This window comes from Myodes glareolus, chromosome 2, assembly GCF_982192425.1.
Source record: "Myodes glareolus chromosome 2, mMyoGla1.1, whole genome shotgun sequence".
Classification (NCBI taxonomy): domain Eukaryota; kingdom Metazoa; phylum Chordata; class Mammalia; order Rodentia; family Cricetidae; genus Myodes; species Myodes glareolus.
In genome coordinates, this window is record NC_142027.1 from 99884499 (window position 1) to 99897708 (window position 13210).

Genomic DNA, 13210 nt, shown 5'->3' on the forward strand with positions numbered 1-13210 from the left:
ATTGATTCTAGGATCTCGTGAATGCTAGATAGTTCTACCATGTTGCTACAAACACTCTCATGCCACTTTATTTGTAGTCCTTCTGCCTGAGGCTGCTAAGTACCAAGAATCTCAGGCCTGCCTAAGACTTTCTTTTTCGGTTTGGTTCTGGTTTTTTGAGATTCTGTCTCATATAGCCTGGTCTTATTTATAGCAGAGGCTACCCTGTACTCCTATGCAGTTTTGAAACACATTTACATGGGTGCGTTGCACAGTGTATGTGCTCAGGTCAGAGAACAAGCTCGCACCACAGCTTCTACCAAGTAGATTCAGGGACCTAACCCAGGTCATCGAGCATGGCAGAAAGCACCTTTACCTGCTGAGACAGGCTCTGGCCCTCTTTGTTGTTGTTGTGTTTTCTTCGGGACAAGGGATCTATGTAGTCCTGACTAGCTTGGAACTCTGCCTCCCAAGTGCTTGGATTAACTGTGTGGTCTACCACACAGTCTCTCTCTCTCTCTCTCTCTCTCTCTCTCTCTCTCTCTCTTTTGAGACAATCCCAGGAAGCGCAGGCTGGCCTTGAAGTTGATATGTAGCTGAGGACGACCTTGTTCTGACTGTTTTCTACCCCGCAAATGCTGAGAGTGTAAATACCACCCATCTCCTACTCCTCATCCCCAGCCTGAGCCCAGGCTTCCTACCTCAGAGCCACCCTTGTATCTGCACTTCTCTCTTCTTTCCAGCTTCCACACAGAGGCTGATGGGTCTTCCTTCTTTTTCTTCATTTCAGGCTGTGGTGGCACAAGAAGGCCAGCGATAGACCTCATGAGACTTTCCCGGCTCTTTTCCGGGCCCCACCCTATAGGACTGTCTGTCCTCCAGCACTGGGATCTTCTTGGATCTACCCGATGGACAGGGGTGAAGGAGGGACTGGCACAGCTGAGGTCGGCATGGCCACATTGGCAGGTGTCGGCAGCCTTCTGCAGCTCTTCTTCCCATCTGCCCCTGGGCCAGGGGAGCCAGAAGAACACGAACAGCTTCTGCTCTGACTCCAATAAGCTCAACTTTGTGACCCATGAGGAGGAGAAGGAAGGACGAAGAGAGCTTTGGGACCCTCTCTGACAAATACTCCTCCTGGAGACTATTCCACAAGTCAACAGCCAAGCTGGATGCCTCCAGTTCTGGGAGAAAACCCTGGGAGTTCTCAAGAAGAAACTTGTGGGGAAAATAGGACCCAGCAGGATCAAATGAGTATGGAGCAGGAATGGCTGTGACCCACTGTGGGAATGAGTAGATACTGAGCTCAGCCCCCCTAACATCTTAGAGTGATGGGAGCTCTGGACAGAGGAGAGATGGACTAGAAGCTTGGAGAGCACAGGGTAGTTTTCAGCTCTGGCCGCTCTGATGCTCATTCTCAGGCCCTCACAAGGTCTTGCACATTCAATTCCAGCCGACCCCAGCAGCGACCACTTCTATAAGGACCAAGTTGTGTTCCCACATTCTACCCCTCTACTAATGCTTACTGTTAGAGACTGACCCCCACCTTGTGGTGAAGACCCTTTGAGCAGTAAGCTGCAGCCAAGAGTGAGAGTGTGGAGATATTTACACCTCGTTTCCTGTCTGTTGACAGCCGAGCAGTCTTTCTCTCCAGATTCTTCAGGGTTGAAGTGACAGGGCAAACTTGCTTTAGTATGGGGTTTGACAGCCCAGCTGTTGCTGTACGGTTCCACCCGTCTTGTTTCTGGTGCCTAGTCTGTGGAGCAGACCTGTCTGTGGATCGGGCCTAGCAGACTCCCTTGTCCTAGCAGCCACCATCATCCTGCTGACCATGTGATGTCCACGTTCTAGAAATCCCAGATGGCCCCTAACACCCACATCTACAGCACTCTCATCAACGCGGCCCTCAAGAAGCTGGACTATGCCTATCTCATTGATATCCTGAAGGACATGAGGCAGAACAGCGTCCCAGTGAATGAAGTGATCATCCGTCAGCTAGAGTTTGCTGCAGAGTACCCTCCCACCTTTGACCGGGTATGTGTGCCACCCTACACTGCTCACCATTGCCTTAGCCGCTGCCATCTCTGGTTTTGGCCTTTGGGGTATGACGTTCATTTCATTTCTGAAAGTTGTTCAGTAGCTTTCCTTAAGAGAACCCCAGGCCCTGAGCCGTATTGAGTACCCTGGAGCTGACAAGTGGCTGTGAGCTGCCTGGTGTGGATGCTAGGACCTGAACTCGGGTCGTCTGGAAGAACAGTACTTTTAACCACTAAGCCATCTCTCCAGCCCACTTTTCATTTTGAGACAGTCTCAGGTAACTCAGGCTGGCCATGAACTACTAATTCTCCTTTCTCCATCTCTCAGATGCTGGGATTACAGGTGTGCACTGTCACGTCCAGCTTAAGTAGCCCTTCTCAGATATGCTTCCTATTCCCCTACAGATAGTCTTGTAGATAGCCATGGTTTACTAGTTCACATGCGGTTATCCTCACTGAACCACCTAGGCTTAGAGGGGTGGAGACTGCCTGGCTCACCTGGTTCCCAATGCTTGTGTGTTGTTTAGTGCTCAGTACTTATTGTTTAGTGGATTGGCAGATGGCCTGCAAAAGATACACTTTGATAAAGGCTGCTGCACATGCTCCCCCTTCAAGGACATCGGGCTCTGTTGAGCCAGGCCCTGTGCTCTTTCCAGAGCATTGAATGGCAACTATGGTCTAGGACACAAACCAGATGGGGAGGGAGGCAGTGATTGGGTGAGAGCGCACACGTCAGGCAGTGCTCAGGGACGGCTCCATGTGTGGCACGCACATGTGTGGCATTTTGAAAGCTATATAAAAATGAGTGTGTCAACGGGCAGACTTTGCCAAGCATTAGGCATAGCTAAACATCTATGAGCCACCTATTTAAAAAAATGTGTATGGGGCCTGGAGGGATGGCTCAGCTGTTAAAGGCTAGGCTCACAACCAAAAATATAAGAGTTCGGTTCCCAGCACCCTCGGCTGTTCCTCCAGGTACTTAAAATGAAAAAAAAAAAAGTTAAAAAAAAAGTAAAAAAAAAAAAAAGAAAAAAAATGTGTATGGGTGTTTTCTTGCATCTGTGCACCATGTATGTGCAGTGCCTAAGGAGGCCGAATCTCTTGGAACTGGAGTTATGGGTGCTTGTCTACCATCTTGTGAGTGCATGGAGCAGAATCCAGGCAGCCAATGCTCTTAATTGCCAAGCTATCTCTCCAGCCCCTAGACTTTTTATCTTTTTTTTTTTAAAGATTTATTTATTTATTATGTGTACAGCATTCCTTCTATGTGTGCCCGCATGCCAGGTCTCATTATAGATGGCTGTGAGCCACCATGTGGGTGCTGGGAATTGAACTCAGGACCTCTGGAAGAGCAGTCAGTACTCTTAACCACTGGGCCATCTCTCCAGCCCCCAGCCCCTAGACTTTTTTTAGTTCCATGTTCTAAATATCTTATCAGGAGATGGTCTCGTTGCTTAGTGCGTAGAGAGGGGCGTTAGGTGCAACTGAAGTCTTCTGTCACTCTTGGAGTTAATTTCTGAGAGGGTCTCACTGACACTGGAGCCCATGTTGGCTAGACTTGCTGTCTTGTCACCTGTCTCAGCTCCCTAGCACAGGGGCTATCACACAAGGCATGGGTACTAGAGTGAATTTGTCCTGTTTGCATACCAACACTTTACCATTGAACCATTTCCTCAGCACACTTAATCTATTGCTTATTACTGAGACAGGGTTTCTGTGTAGCCTTGGATGTCCTGGAACTTGTTTTGTAGACTTGACTGGCCTCAAACTTAAGATATCTGCATGCTTCTCCCTCCCAAGTACTGGGATTAAAGGCATGTATCTCCACACCTGACTTAATCTTTTTAAATCAAACTTTTAATCTCATAATTAACAGGGTTTTTCCTCTCTTTTTTGGTTTGGCCTATTTTTCCTATGTAATCCCTGCCAGCTGTTTCAGGCTCTTCATAGCTCTCTTCCCTACAAGTGGATGCTGCAGTGGTCCAAGGTTATAGTCAGGATGGGAGCAGCTCAGCAAAGCAGGCAGAATTGATGGGGTGCCTCAATTCTAGCTGTGGGGCTGAGGTGACCTCCACAGGGTTAGAAGCGCTACAGTACCCGTAGAATCGATGGCTGTTAGGCAAAGGGCAGCTCGTCCTGCCCCGCAATACAGCAGTGAATTGAATGTCCATTTTTCTATCCTGTCCACTGTAGTCTCCTTGAAAGAAGAGCAGAGGTCAGCTGCTGTTAGCTTTGGGTGACGTGCAGTGGCTTGGATTGCCTGAGAACATTTCTGAGCTCCCTGCTTTTCTTAGTGTCTTCCGTATTCATTGTACAGCGTGATGGGTCTCATGGTGAAGCTTCTGTCCCTGTTCGTCCCTCACCTTGACGTAGTTCTGTTCACTTCTAATTACAGTACAAAGGGAACAACACCTACCTGAAGAAGATTGATGGCTTTCGAGCTTATTACAAGCAGTGGCTGAAAGTGATGCCAGCAGAGGAAGCCCCCCACCCCTGGCAGGAGTTCCGGACCAAGCCTAAGAGGAACCAAGACACCACTGGGAATGTTAGTGTCCAGGGAGGCCTTAGGGACAAGTGATGGAGCATGCTGCTGCGACAAGTTCCCATCTTTCACAGTGCTGGCGGAGCCCAAGAGCTCCTTCCATTTAAAAGCAGAGAATGTGCTGGTGTCGCCTTTCTAGAGGCACCGCAGCGTTTTACAGACGTAGGCACGAGGACAAAATACTGGGCCCAGGTTGCCCTCCCCGTCACTGCTGAGAAAGGTGTGAGCTTCTGCTCACACACTGGCTATGACACCGAGCCACGACTGTGCCCATCCCCTGCATCCCACAGCCTGCTGCTCTGAAAGAATGAATACAGCCAAGAGGTCTCATGGTTTTATTTTTACAGATTTCAGCAACTGGAAAGCCTTCACCGCTAGAGCCCATGTCCCCTCTGGGTCTCTTCTCTGAGCACCACTCTGAGAAGAGCTGCTCTGGAAGGGGGGTGGTCCAATAGGTAGGAACCAACAAAGTCCAAAGTCCAGAATACCACAGTCACGGTTGTCAGCCAGAGCAACCTCTGCAGCCACAGTGCGTGCACTCGATGATGCGACCCTGTAACAGAAGACCGGGACATTGAATACACTGCTACAACCCTGCACATACCTACTGAAACGTGCTGTACAAGGTGCTGGTGGAACAGTCCCTGTCCCTAGACACTTCCATTTGGATAGTTTAGCTCCTTTGGGAAAATGCAAAGAATTACTACTAGCTGAAAGTTACATGTTTGTATGTGATTACGGCAAGACACACTTGTCACAGAGAATCCTCTGTAAACCAACCCCCACACCACCACTTTTTTTTTTTTTCTTTCTTTCTTTCTTTTTTTTTTTTTTGAGACAGGGTCTCTCTCTGTAGCAATCCTAGATGGCCTAGAATTTGCTCTGTAGACCAGGCTGGCCTTGAACTCAGAGATCCAGCTGTCTCTGCTTAAAGGATTAAAGGTGTGTGATCACCTGATGTAAGCCAGCCTTTTTATTCTCCTGGTGGACCTGCTACTGCCTAAGAGGGCTTTGGCCAGAGTTCTTGAGGATACTGGGGCAAAAGGTATGCACTCAAGTTCCTCTGGCCAGAATAGTCTTGTCCCAGGGGCATAGTGGCTGGCTGGGGGACTGGAGCAATGCTGTCTTGACCTTCTTTTCTGGAGTCCAAGAGCCCATTTTAAGCAAATAAAGTTTTCTGGTAAAGTTTTGCTAAATCTTTGAGACAGGTCTCATAATGGATAAACCTAAATTTCACAGCTTAGTCTACAGATGTGCTTAATGGTAGATGGTAGCTTAGTCTACCACATCTGGTTCTATGGGGTGCTGGAGATGGAACCAGGGCCTCTTGCATACAAGGCTGCCCTCTACCAACTGAGCAACAATCCAGAGGCTGGGACACCAAGAGCCTCCTCTTGGGAAACAGCCATCAACCACTAGCCATGGCTTGGCACATCCATACCAGAACCCCACCCTTAGCACAGAGGGCTGATAGAGCTGCCTGCTGAGCTGAGGCCATCTGCACTGAATGAAAGGTGAGCGTATGGTCTACCTGGCCTGATGTCCTGGTATTCCATTTCAAGGGTCTGGAAACGAGTTCAGCCACTATACCCCAGCACCACTGCCTGGTGCCTGGCCTAGCCTTGAATTCATTATTATATTGAAACACGATCTCAGTGCTAGTCCAGGCTGGTCTTAACCTCCCAAATGCTGGGATTAAAGGCATGAGTCACCACTCCTTGCTTTGGAACAAAGTTATGACAGAAGACATACAGAGACTGTCACCATGAGGCCAGAGAGAAAGGGATAGGTTGCCTAGTAGCCACGCCAATGTAGCCCTTCCATCACCTCAGAGCTACTGCCTAAAAAAGAGGCTTGGTCCAGTTATTTGACCACAGGTAGTGTTGAGACCAGTCTTACATCTCACTAGGAAGGATCCTGATTAGAAGGACTCACTCTTGGGAGGGATGGCAGACAGATTTCCAATGACAAAATTCCTTCCCAAAATACCCATTATGGCCAACTAAGGCAGAGCTTTAAACAGAAAGTAATTCCCCGTCCAGCCATCAGGCATTACCACTTCCAGCTTGCTTTTCGGAACCCGGCAAATGCAGTTCGTCCCAAAGTTGGTGTCCCTGGTCTGAATGCAGCGTAGGCAGCACAAATTCTCGTAGCCTTGCTTTTTCCACTTGGCAATTAGGTTTTTGTCTGCATAGCCTTCTTTAATGCAGTATTCATAGAGCTCTGTCAGAAAGGTAGGGACAAGGCATCAGAACATGGCACAATAAACCTGCCTTCATCCTAGACTAGAAAGGAAAATTAAGCTGGATATGGTGGCCTAAGCCTTTGATTCCAGCACTTGGGAAGCAGAGACAGAAAGATTTCTCTGAGTTTGAGGCCAGCCTGGTCTACAAATCAACAGGTGAGTTATGACAACACACGCCCTGCCTCAAAAAAACAAAACAAAACAAAAACAAACCAAAAAGAAGAAACCAACCAACCAAACAAAAAAACCCAAACCCATTTAAGTGGGGAGTCTTTAATTCCAGAATCTGACAGAGGTAGGTAGAGCATTGTTAGTTTGAGGTCAGTGTGGTTTATAAGTTCCAGGCCAGCCCGGGCTACACTGGTGTAACCTTGTTTCAAAAAAGAAAACACACAAACTTCTTCATCAGTAAATTGATGCTTGCTGGGTTTGCAAAGATAAGAACCATTGCATTTATTTATCTATTTATTTATTTTTGGAGTAAGCATCTCACACAACAGTCAAGGCTTGCCTGAAGTACCCACAGTTTTCCTGCTTCTGCTTTCCAAGTTCTGAAACTATAGGTCTCAGCATTCAGCTTTTTCACCTGTTTTGAGATAGGGTTTCTCTGTGCAGCCCCTCACTGTCCTATAATTTGCTATGTAGATCTAGCTAGCCTTGAATTCAGCCAATCACCTGCCTCTGCCTCCCAAACTGCTGGGATTAAATGTTTGTGCCACCAGACCTGGTGACAGCCAGCTTTTTATGAACCACTATATTTATCTCAAAACTAGTCAAATACAAAAGGTCAGCAAGTTTCCTTAGAGGCCAAGAATGCTTTCCATACAGGCCTAATGACCTGAGTTCAACCCCCCAGGCGCACATGGCAAAAGGAGAGAACCAGTTTCTGAAGATTGTCCCACATCCTCCACACTGAAGCCTTGGAATGCACTTGCTCCCACATGTATATGAATAGAGTAACAATAGCTTTTTAAAAGCCAAGGTATTTAGCCAGTCACATTTACCTCTACTAATGGCTTTCCGCTTATAAAACAGGTCAAATATGTATCGTGTTTTCTGGTGATGGATTCTGAAAATGGGCCACAGAGATTCCACTTTTCTCTTTCCCTCATGGGGTTCGGTTTCAGCTGGAGAGAAAAAAGCATGTATATATTTTAGAAGACCGTCTGTATAGCATGCAGCATGTTTGCTTCCTTAACTATAGCTATGATTATTTTATACCCGTGGGGATAGTAATGAAAACAACGGACAATGACAAGAGTGCACAGAACTGGAATCCTCAAGCCCTGCTAGAGGAATGCAGGACGGGGTAGGAAATGTCTAGAGTTACCATGAGTTTAGGAACACACTGAAGCAGGATGAATACAGTTTTTCACCCACTCTATTCCTTTTTAAAAAATTTTTTATCTTTTATTTTTTAAAATATTTATTTATTTATTATGTAGACAATATTCTGTGTGTATGTCTGCAGGCCAGAAGAGGGCATCAGACCTCATTACAGATGGTTGTGAGCCACCATCTGGTTGCCGAGAATTGAATCAGTACCTTTGGAAGAGCAGGCAATGCTCTTATCCACTGAGCCATCTCTCCAGCCCTCCCACTCTATTCCTTTACTGTCAGAGTTGTGCCAAGAGATCTCTTGACCCATACATAGCAAGCTTGACTACTACAAGTTCTGAGTACTGAACAGAAACTGGCACCAACTGTTGTGAAAAGAGAAAGCAAAGTTAATAATGGCTTAGTAATTATTGTATAGGTATGACCTCCCTCAATAGCAATGATCAGATCAGCTGTAAATATGTATTTCAAAGATTGTTTTAAATAGCAATTCAAAGGGGGCTGGAAAGATGGCTCAGTGGATAACAGCACTGGCTGCTTTTGCAGAGAACCCAGGTTCAATTCCTAGCACCTAGGAATTGAATTATGTTGCAACTCCAGTTCCAGGGATCCAACGTCCCTCTTTCAGCCTTTGCAAACACTAAGCACAAACATGGTACACGTGAAGCAAAACATGAAATAGCAATTCAGGATGGTGATGGGATAGCTCAGTGTAAGTACGCTTGCTCCCAAACTACTATGAGACTGATCCCTGGAATCCTCAGGGTAGAGAGAACTGACTTTGGTAAGTTGTCCTCTAACCTCTATCCACGCTTTGTAGTACACGTTTGTGCAAAAGCCACTCTCACACCACACAGATAACAAGCAAGTACTCATACAGCAAGATGTCTTTTGTTTATCTTGGCAGACTTAGAATCACCTAAAGGGGCCTCATGGGAGTAATGAGCTAGATCAAGTTGGCCTGAGATAGAAGATCTACTCTGAATAGAGGCACCATTCTCGGTGTGTGTGTGTGTGTGTGTGTGTGTGTGTGTGTATCCTCAACTGTCTAAGAGTGAAGAAAGGTAGTTGACTAGTTGAGGGCTGCAGAGATGGCTCAGTGGTTAAGAGCACTGCCTGCCATTCCAAAGGTCCCGAGTTTAATTCCCAGTGTTAGCTAACAACCATCTGTAATGAGACCTGGTGCCCTCTTCTGGCCTGCAGGCACACATGCAGACAGAATACTGAGAATGCTGTATATATAATAAATAAATCTAAAAAAAAAAGCTAGTTGAACTGTGTGAGCAAGCACCATGTGTGCATTTACCACTTTTTTTTTTTTTAAAGTTTCTTAGATCATTTACATATGAGTGTTTGGTCTACATGTATGTAGGTACCCAGTGCCCATAGATGTCAGAAGAGGGACTGGATCCCCTGGAACTGGAGTTATAAACAGATGTGCGTAGACATGTGGGTGTTAAGAAATGAGCCTGGGTCCTCAGCAAGAGCTGCATGTGCTTAATCACTGAGTTATTTCTGTAGCCCTGATCTCTGCTCTTTGACTGTGGGTGTGTGTTGTTTTAGTTCCAGTCTGACATCCCCTCAATGATAGACTCTAACCTGGAATTGTAAACCAAATAAACCCTTTCCTTCCCTATGTTGCTTTTGATCAGGGTGTTTTTATCATAGTGACAGCAACCAAACTAGGAGAAGCTGTGCTCACCAAAGGCTAGCATATACTTGGGGCTTCAGATAAAATGTCCAGAGACAAGCTAACTGCCAGGATTCCACAGTGGGGTTGTGATGCAGAAACTGCTACATGGTGCAAAAACCCAGGGATAAAGATTTTCTAAGACCCAGGGCACTACAAGATGGTGATGGTTGGGGGGGTATGGGATAAAAGATGCTTTATATAATGGGGCCGTTCCTGGCACCCACATCAGGGTAGCTACAAGTACCGTAACACCAGCTTTAGGGTATCTGACACTCTTCTGGCCTCCTGTACTTCCATGCATATGTCCCCCCTCTCCCCCAATGTAAACTAAATCTTAAAAAAAAGAAAGGAAAGAGAGACAGAGAAAGAGACAGAGAGCAAGCGAGCAAGCTGTGCATTATGCTATACCTTAATTTCTGTGCTAGGGAGGCACAGGCAGCTCTCCAAGAGCTCGGGGCTAGCCTGATCTACACAGATACAGGATGGCTAGAGGTATGTAGAAACACTATGTCAAAAGTAATGAAAAAAAATTTATACAGTGAGACCCCGTCTCCAACGTAACACTTAAAGCAAAAAAGACACCTGATCTTTCTCTCAGAAATATGCACTCTAATAACCCCATTTCAGAACTTTTGAGCATTCTGAATTGATAAGTAAACAAAATTGACCACTTGGCAATGAGCCTCTTCTCACAGTTGTCTGTCTATCGTTGGAGGCACCTGAGCCTCCTACATCCAACCTACCCAGTTAGGAACACCACCACTTACCTTCTCTCATCTTTTGATCTAATTCATCCAGTGTTGGTTCGATCAATTCCCAGCCATCTGGAGGAGCTTTCCGGCTTCTTTTGACTTTGGGCATTTTCCAGCAAGATTTGTAAAGAACTAGAAGAAAGTCAAGAGCTTTCTGAGTCTGGGACTGCCAGAGGCCTTTGGCAGACATTCCTGGTGCACATTCATTCATTTATTCAAAGTATGAGCAGTTAAGTACCTCCATAAAGGGACGGACTCCTATCCAGACTCCTGAGTTCACACTGCAGGTCTGTCTGTTTTTCACGTCTGTCAAGCCCAGGAAGTGTAATGTATATTATGTTGGTGAGTCACGTGTATGTGTTTTCTGAGCGCCTCTAGAAGTTGGCTCTCCACCCCCTATTTCAGAGCCTAGCACATGTATCTTGGTATCCTCTCCAGTCCTATTTCTGGGCATGGGCTACCTCTCAAAAAGCCCCCTAACTCTACATAGGGAGGAATGATAACAGCAAAACAGAGCAAGAGTGAAAACACCATGGCCTTGGAATCTGCTGGAAGGTACTCTATTTCTAACAGTTAGTACTGTTTACCTTACCATATAAAAGTGTCTACATTAGAAAGGAGAACCTGGAACTTCAACCATGAGAACTTGAGCTGACTACCTCAATTCCCCCAGTCAGTTTCTGCTGGAGGTTGTGAGTAGCAGATCTGATGACATCATCTCAACTTTTTTTTTTTTTTAATCGAATCCATCTGATGGATACTATGGCCAGAACTCTACTGGGCACTCACTCCAGTTGGTTGCCTTAAACAGCTTCCCCAGTAGATTTTTGCTAGACACTTTGCCATCTACTTCCTCCCCCTTCTCTCTAGCTATTCATTTTGTTACTTTGGCTTGCATCCAAAGTCAAAAGTATGCCCACAGTAGATTATTCTTCAGAAGGCCCCAGGCGGCTACTTAGCCTTTAGATGTGAATGGTTGTACACACTTATAGGTTGGAGGCAGAAGAATCAGGAGGCATTCAAGGCTAGCTTTGGATATATTGTGAGTCTGAGGCCAATCTAGCAACCTACAACCAACCTAGAGTATGTCTCAAAAGAAAAAAAAGTTTTCACTTTCTCACCAGTAAAAATAAGTATAATAAGATATGCCTTATGGGATCATTATTAAAAATAGATTACAAGTCAATTACAACGAAAACCTTTAAGTAAAGGGTCTAAGGGCTGGCAGTTTAAAAGAGTAAAACATAGGTATGAAGAGCACAATACCTTCGATCTCTTTCCTATGAGAATATATAAAAATTCCTCCCTGGTCTTTGCAGTTACAAGCCTGTGTTCTTGACCTGATTCACCAATATTCTGTGACTTTGGGAAGATCACTTTTCTTCTTTGGTCCTCTGTCTCATCTGTAAAAAGAAAGCAGAAAAATTGTTTTTCCTTTTTTTTTTTTTTTTTTTGGTGTTCAAGACAGGGTTTCACTGTGTAGCCCAGGCCTGCCTTAAATTTACAGAGATCCACAGGCCTCTGCCTCCTGGAATTAAAGGCATGAGCCACCAAGCCTTTAATCGCCTAAAAGGCAAAAAGCACCTTTTCAAATTGCATTAAGCTTTCTAGCTGGCCAAGAGAATCCTGGCCACTTATTACCTGTTAAGTACAACTGACTCCTGTCTTTCAAGTGTACGCATTCCCACCCACTGTATGGCGAGTGAGCTTTACAACACCCCCACCCTCACACACCTCTCCTTAACAGTTTTACAAATGACTTCAAACAGTAAGGTGGATTCAGGGTCACCCAGCCGAGAACTGGCAGAGTCTGACTGGAGGCTCCAGACTTCCCCATCAGTGGTCTTTGCACCGGTTCTCCCAGCACAAAAGTGAAGAGGTGGATGGAGTCTGAGTCCTTCCCAAGGCGCGCAGCCTCACTAAAGAATCACTTTCTTCCGACCCAGGAGAATTCAACCGAGGAGACTCCCAGGTCAGGAGAAAGGTAAAATGAGAAGGTGAACGTATCAGGAGTTAAGAGGTGTTGGGCGGTTTACAGAGTTTGGGAGAAGAGGTGAACGAGAGGGAAGTTATTGACGAAACAGTGGGGGAAATTCAGAGACCAGCATCTGAGAAACAGGCGGTATTTAGAAAACGGTCCAGGAAGAGAAAACGATGGGGGGGGCACCGAGAAAGAAAGCGCCTCAAATCCACCATACCCTGTGTAGAACGATAAAGACATCAATTTATCAGGGACTACAGCCTCTGTCGCTTACGCAGCTCAGATCTCCTTGGCAGTAACAGTTGCCAAAGAGACAGTGCTCGAGAACAGAGGAAAGAAATACTCACCGGAAGACCAAGCACCTACGGCCGCCGCTTCTTTATTGACGACTTCCGCCCGGGTGAGAAACACTTCGGAATAAGGCCCTTGCGGGACCCCGCCCACCTCGCGCGGAGATTGCGTCATCTTAGGTGTCCAAACACTGCCTTTGTAGAATTTCGGAGGTCCTACGGCCCTTTTCTTTTTACTTTCTGTGGGGGTGGCTGGCACAGCTACGCGTCTCCCCCGACCGGGATCCCGGGGAGTGCGGTTGCCAGGCAGCACGCGGTCGGGCCATAAAATCAGGCAACTCGCAAGACATCCCGGCC

General features: G+C 46.3%; 2 protein-coding genes across 3 annotated transcripts; one reads left to right on the forward strand and one right to left on the reverse strand.

Moving 5' to 3' along the window:
- The first annotated feature begins 1100 nt into the window (after positions 1-1100).
- On the forward strand, positions 1101-5750 carry LOC148123091 (pentatricopeptide repeat-containing protein 1, mitochondrial-like). The gene is made up of 2 exons (XM_087903293.1): positions 1101-2010; positions 4408-5750. Exons 1-2 carry the CDS (start codon positions 1837-1839, stop codon positions 4588-4590), a joined length of 357 nt encoding a protein of 118 aa, XP_087759419.1. The 5' UTR covers positions 1101-1836; the 3' UTR covers positions 4591-5750.
- On the reverse strand, positions 4875-13043 carry Bud31 (BUD31 spliceosome associated protein). 2 transcript variants are annotated; one of them, XM_087903290.1, is made up of 6 exons: positions 12781-12903; positions 11849-11985; positions 10598-10714; positions 7804-7926; positions 6611-6777; positions 4875-5107 (listed from the first exon to the last, which is right to left on the reverse strand). In XM_087903290.1, exons 3-6 carry the CDS (start codon positions 10689-10691, stop codon positions 5057-5059), a joined length of 435 nt encoding a protein of 144 aa, XP_087759416.1. In that variant the 5' UTR covers positions 10692-10714; positions 11849-11985; positions 12781-12903; the 3' UTR covers positions 4875-5056. The 2 variants fall into 2 exon arrangements, with proteins under 2 accessions (XP_087759416.1, XP_087759417.1); XM_087903291.1 differs by lacking the exons at positions 11849-11985; positions 12781-12903 and adding an exon at positions 12911-13043.
- Positions 13044-13210: the final 167 nt, after the last annotated feature.

Coding starts and splice junctions, on each gene's coding strand:
- Bud31 (XM_087903291.1), bottom strand. CDS start 13,028: ATGACGCAATCTCCGCGCGAGGTGGGCGGGGTCCCGCAAGGGCCTTAT. Junction 7,927..10,597: donor AGATCAAAAGATGAGAGAAG/GTAAGTGGTGGT, acceptor TTTTCTCTCCAG/CTGAAACCGAACCCCATGAG. Junction 6,778..7,803: donor GCGGAAAGCCATTAGTAGAG/GTAAATGTGACT, acceptor CCTTTCTGACAG/AGCTCTATGAATACTGCATT.
- LOC148123091 (XM_087903293.1), top strand. CDS start 1,837: ATGGCCCCTAACACCCACATCTACAGCACTCTCATCAACGCGGCCCTC. Junction 2,011..4,407: donor ACCCTCCCACCTTTGACCGG/GTATGTGTGCCA, acceptor TTCTAATTACAG/TACAAAGGGAACAACACCTA.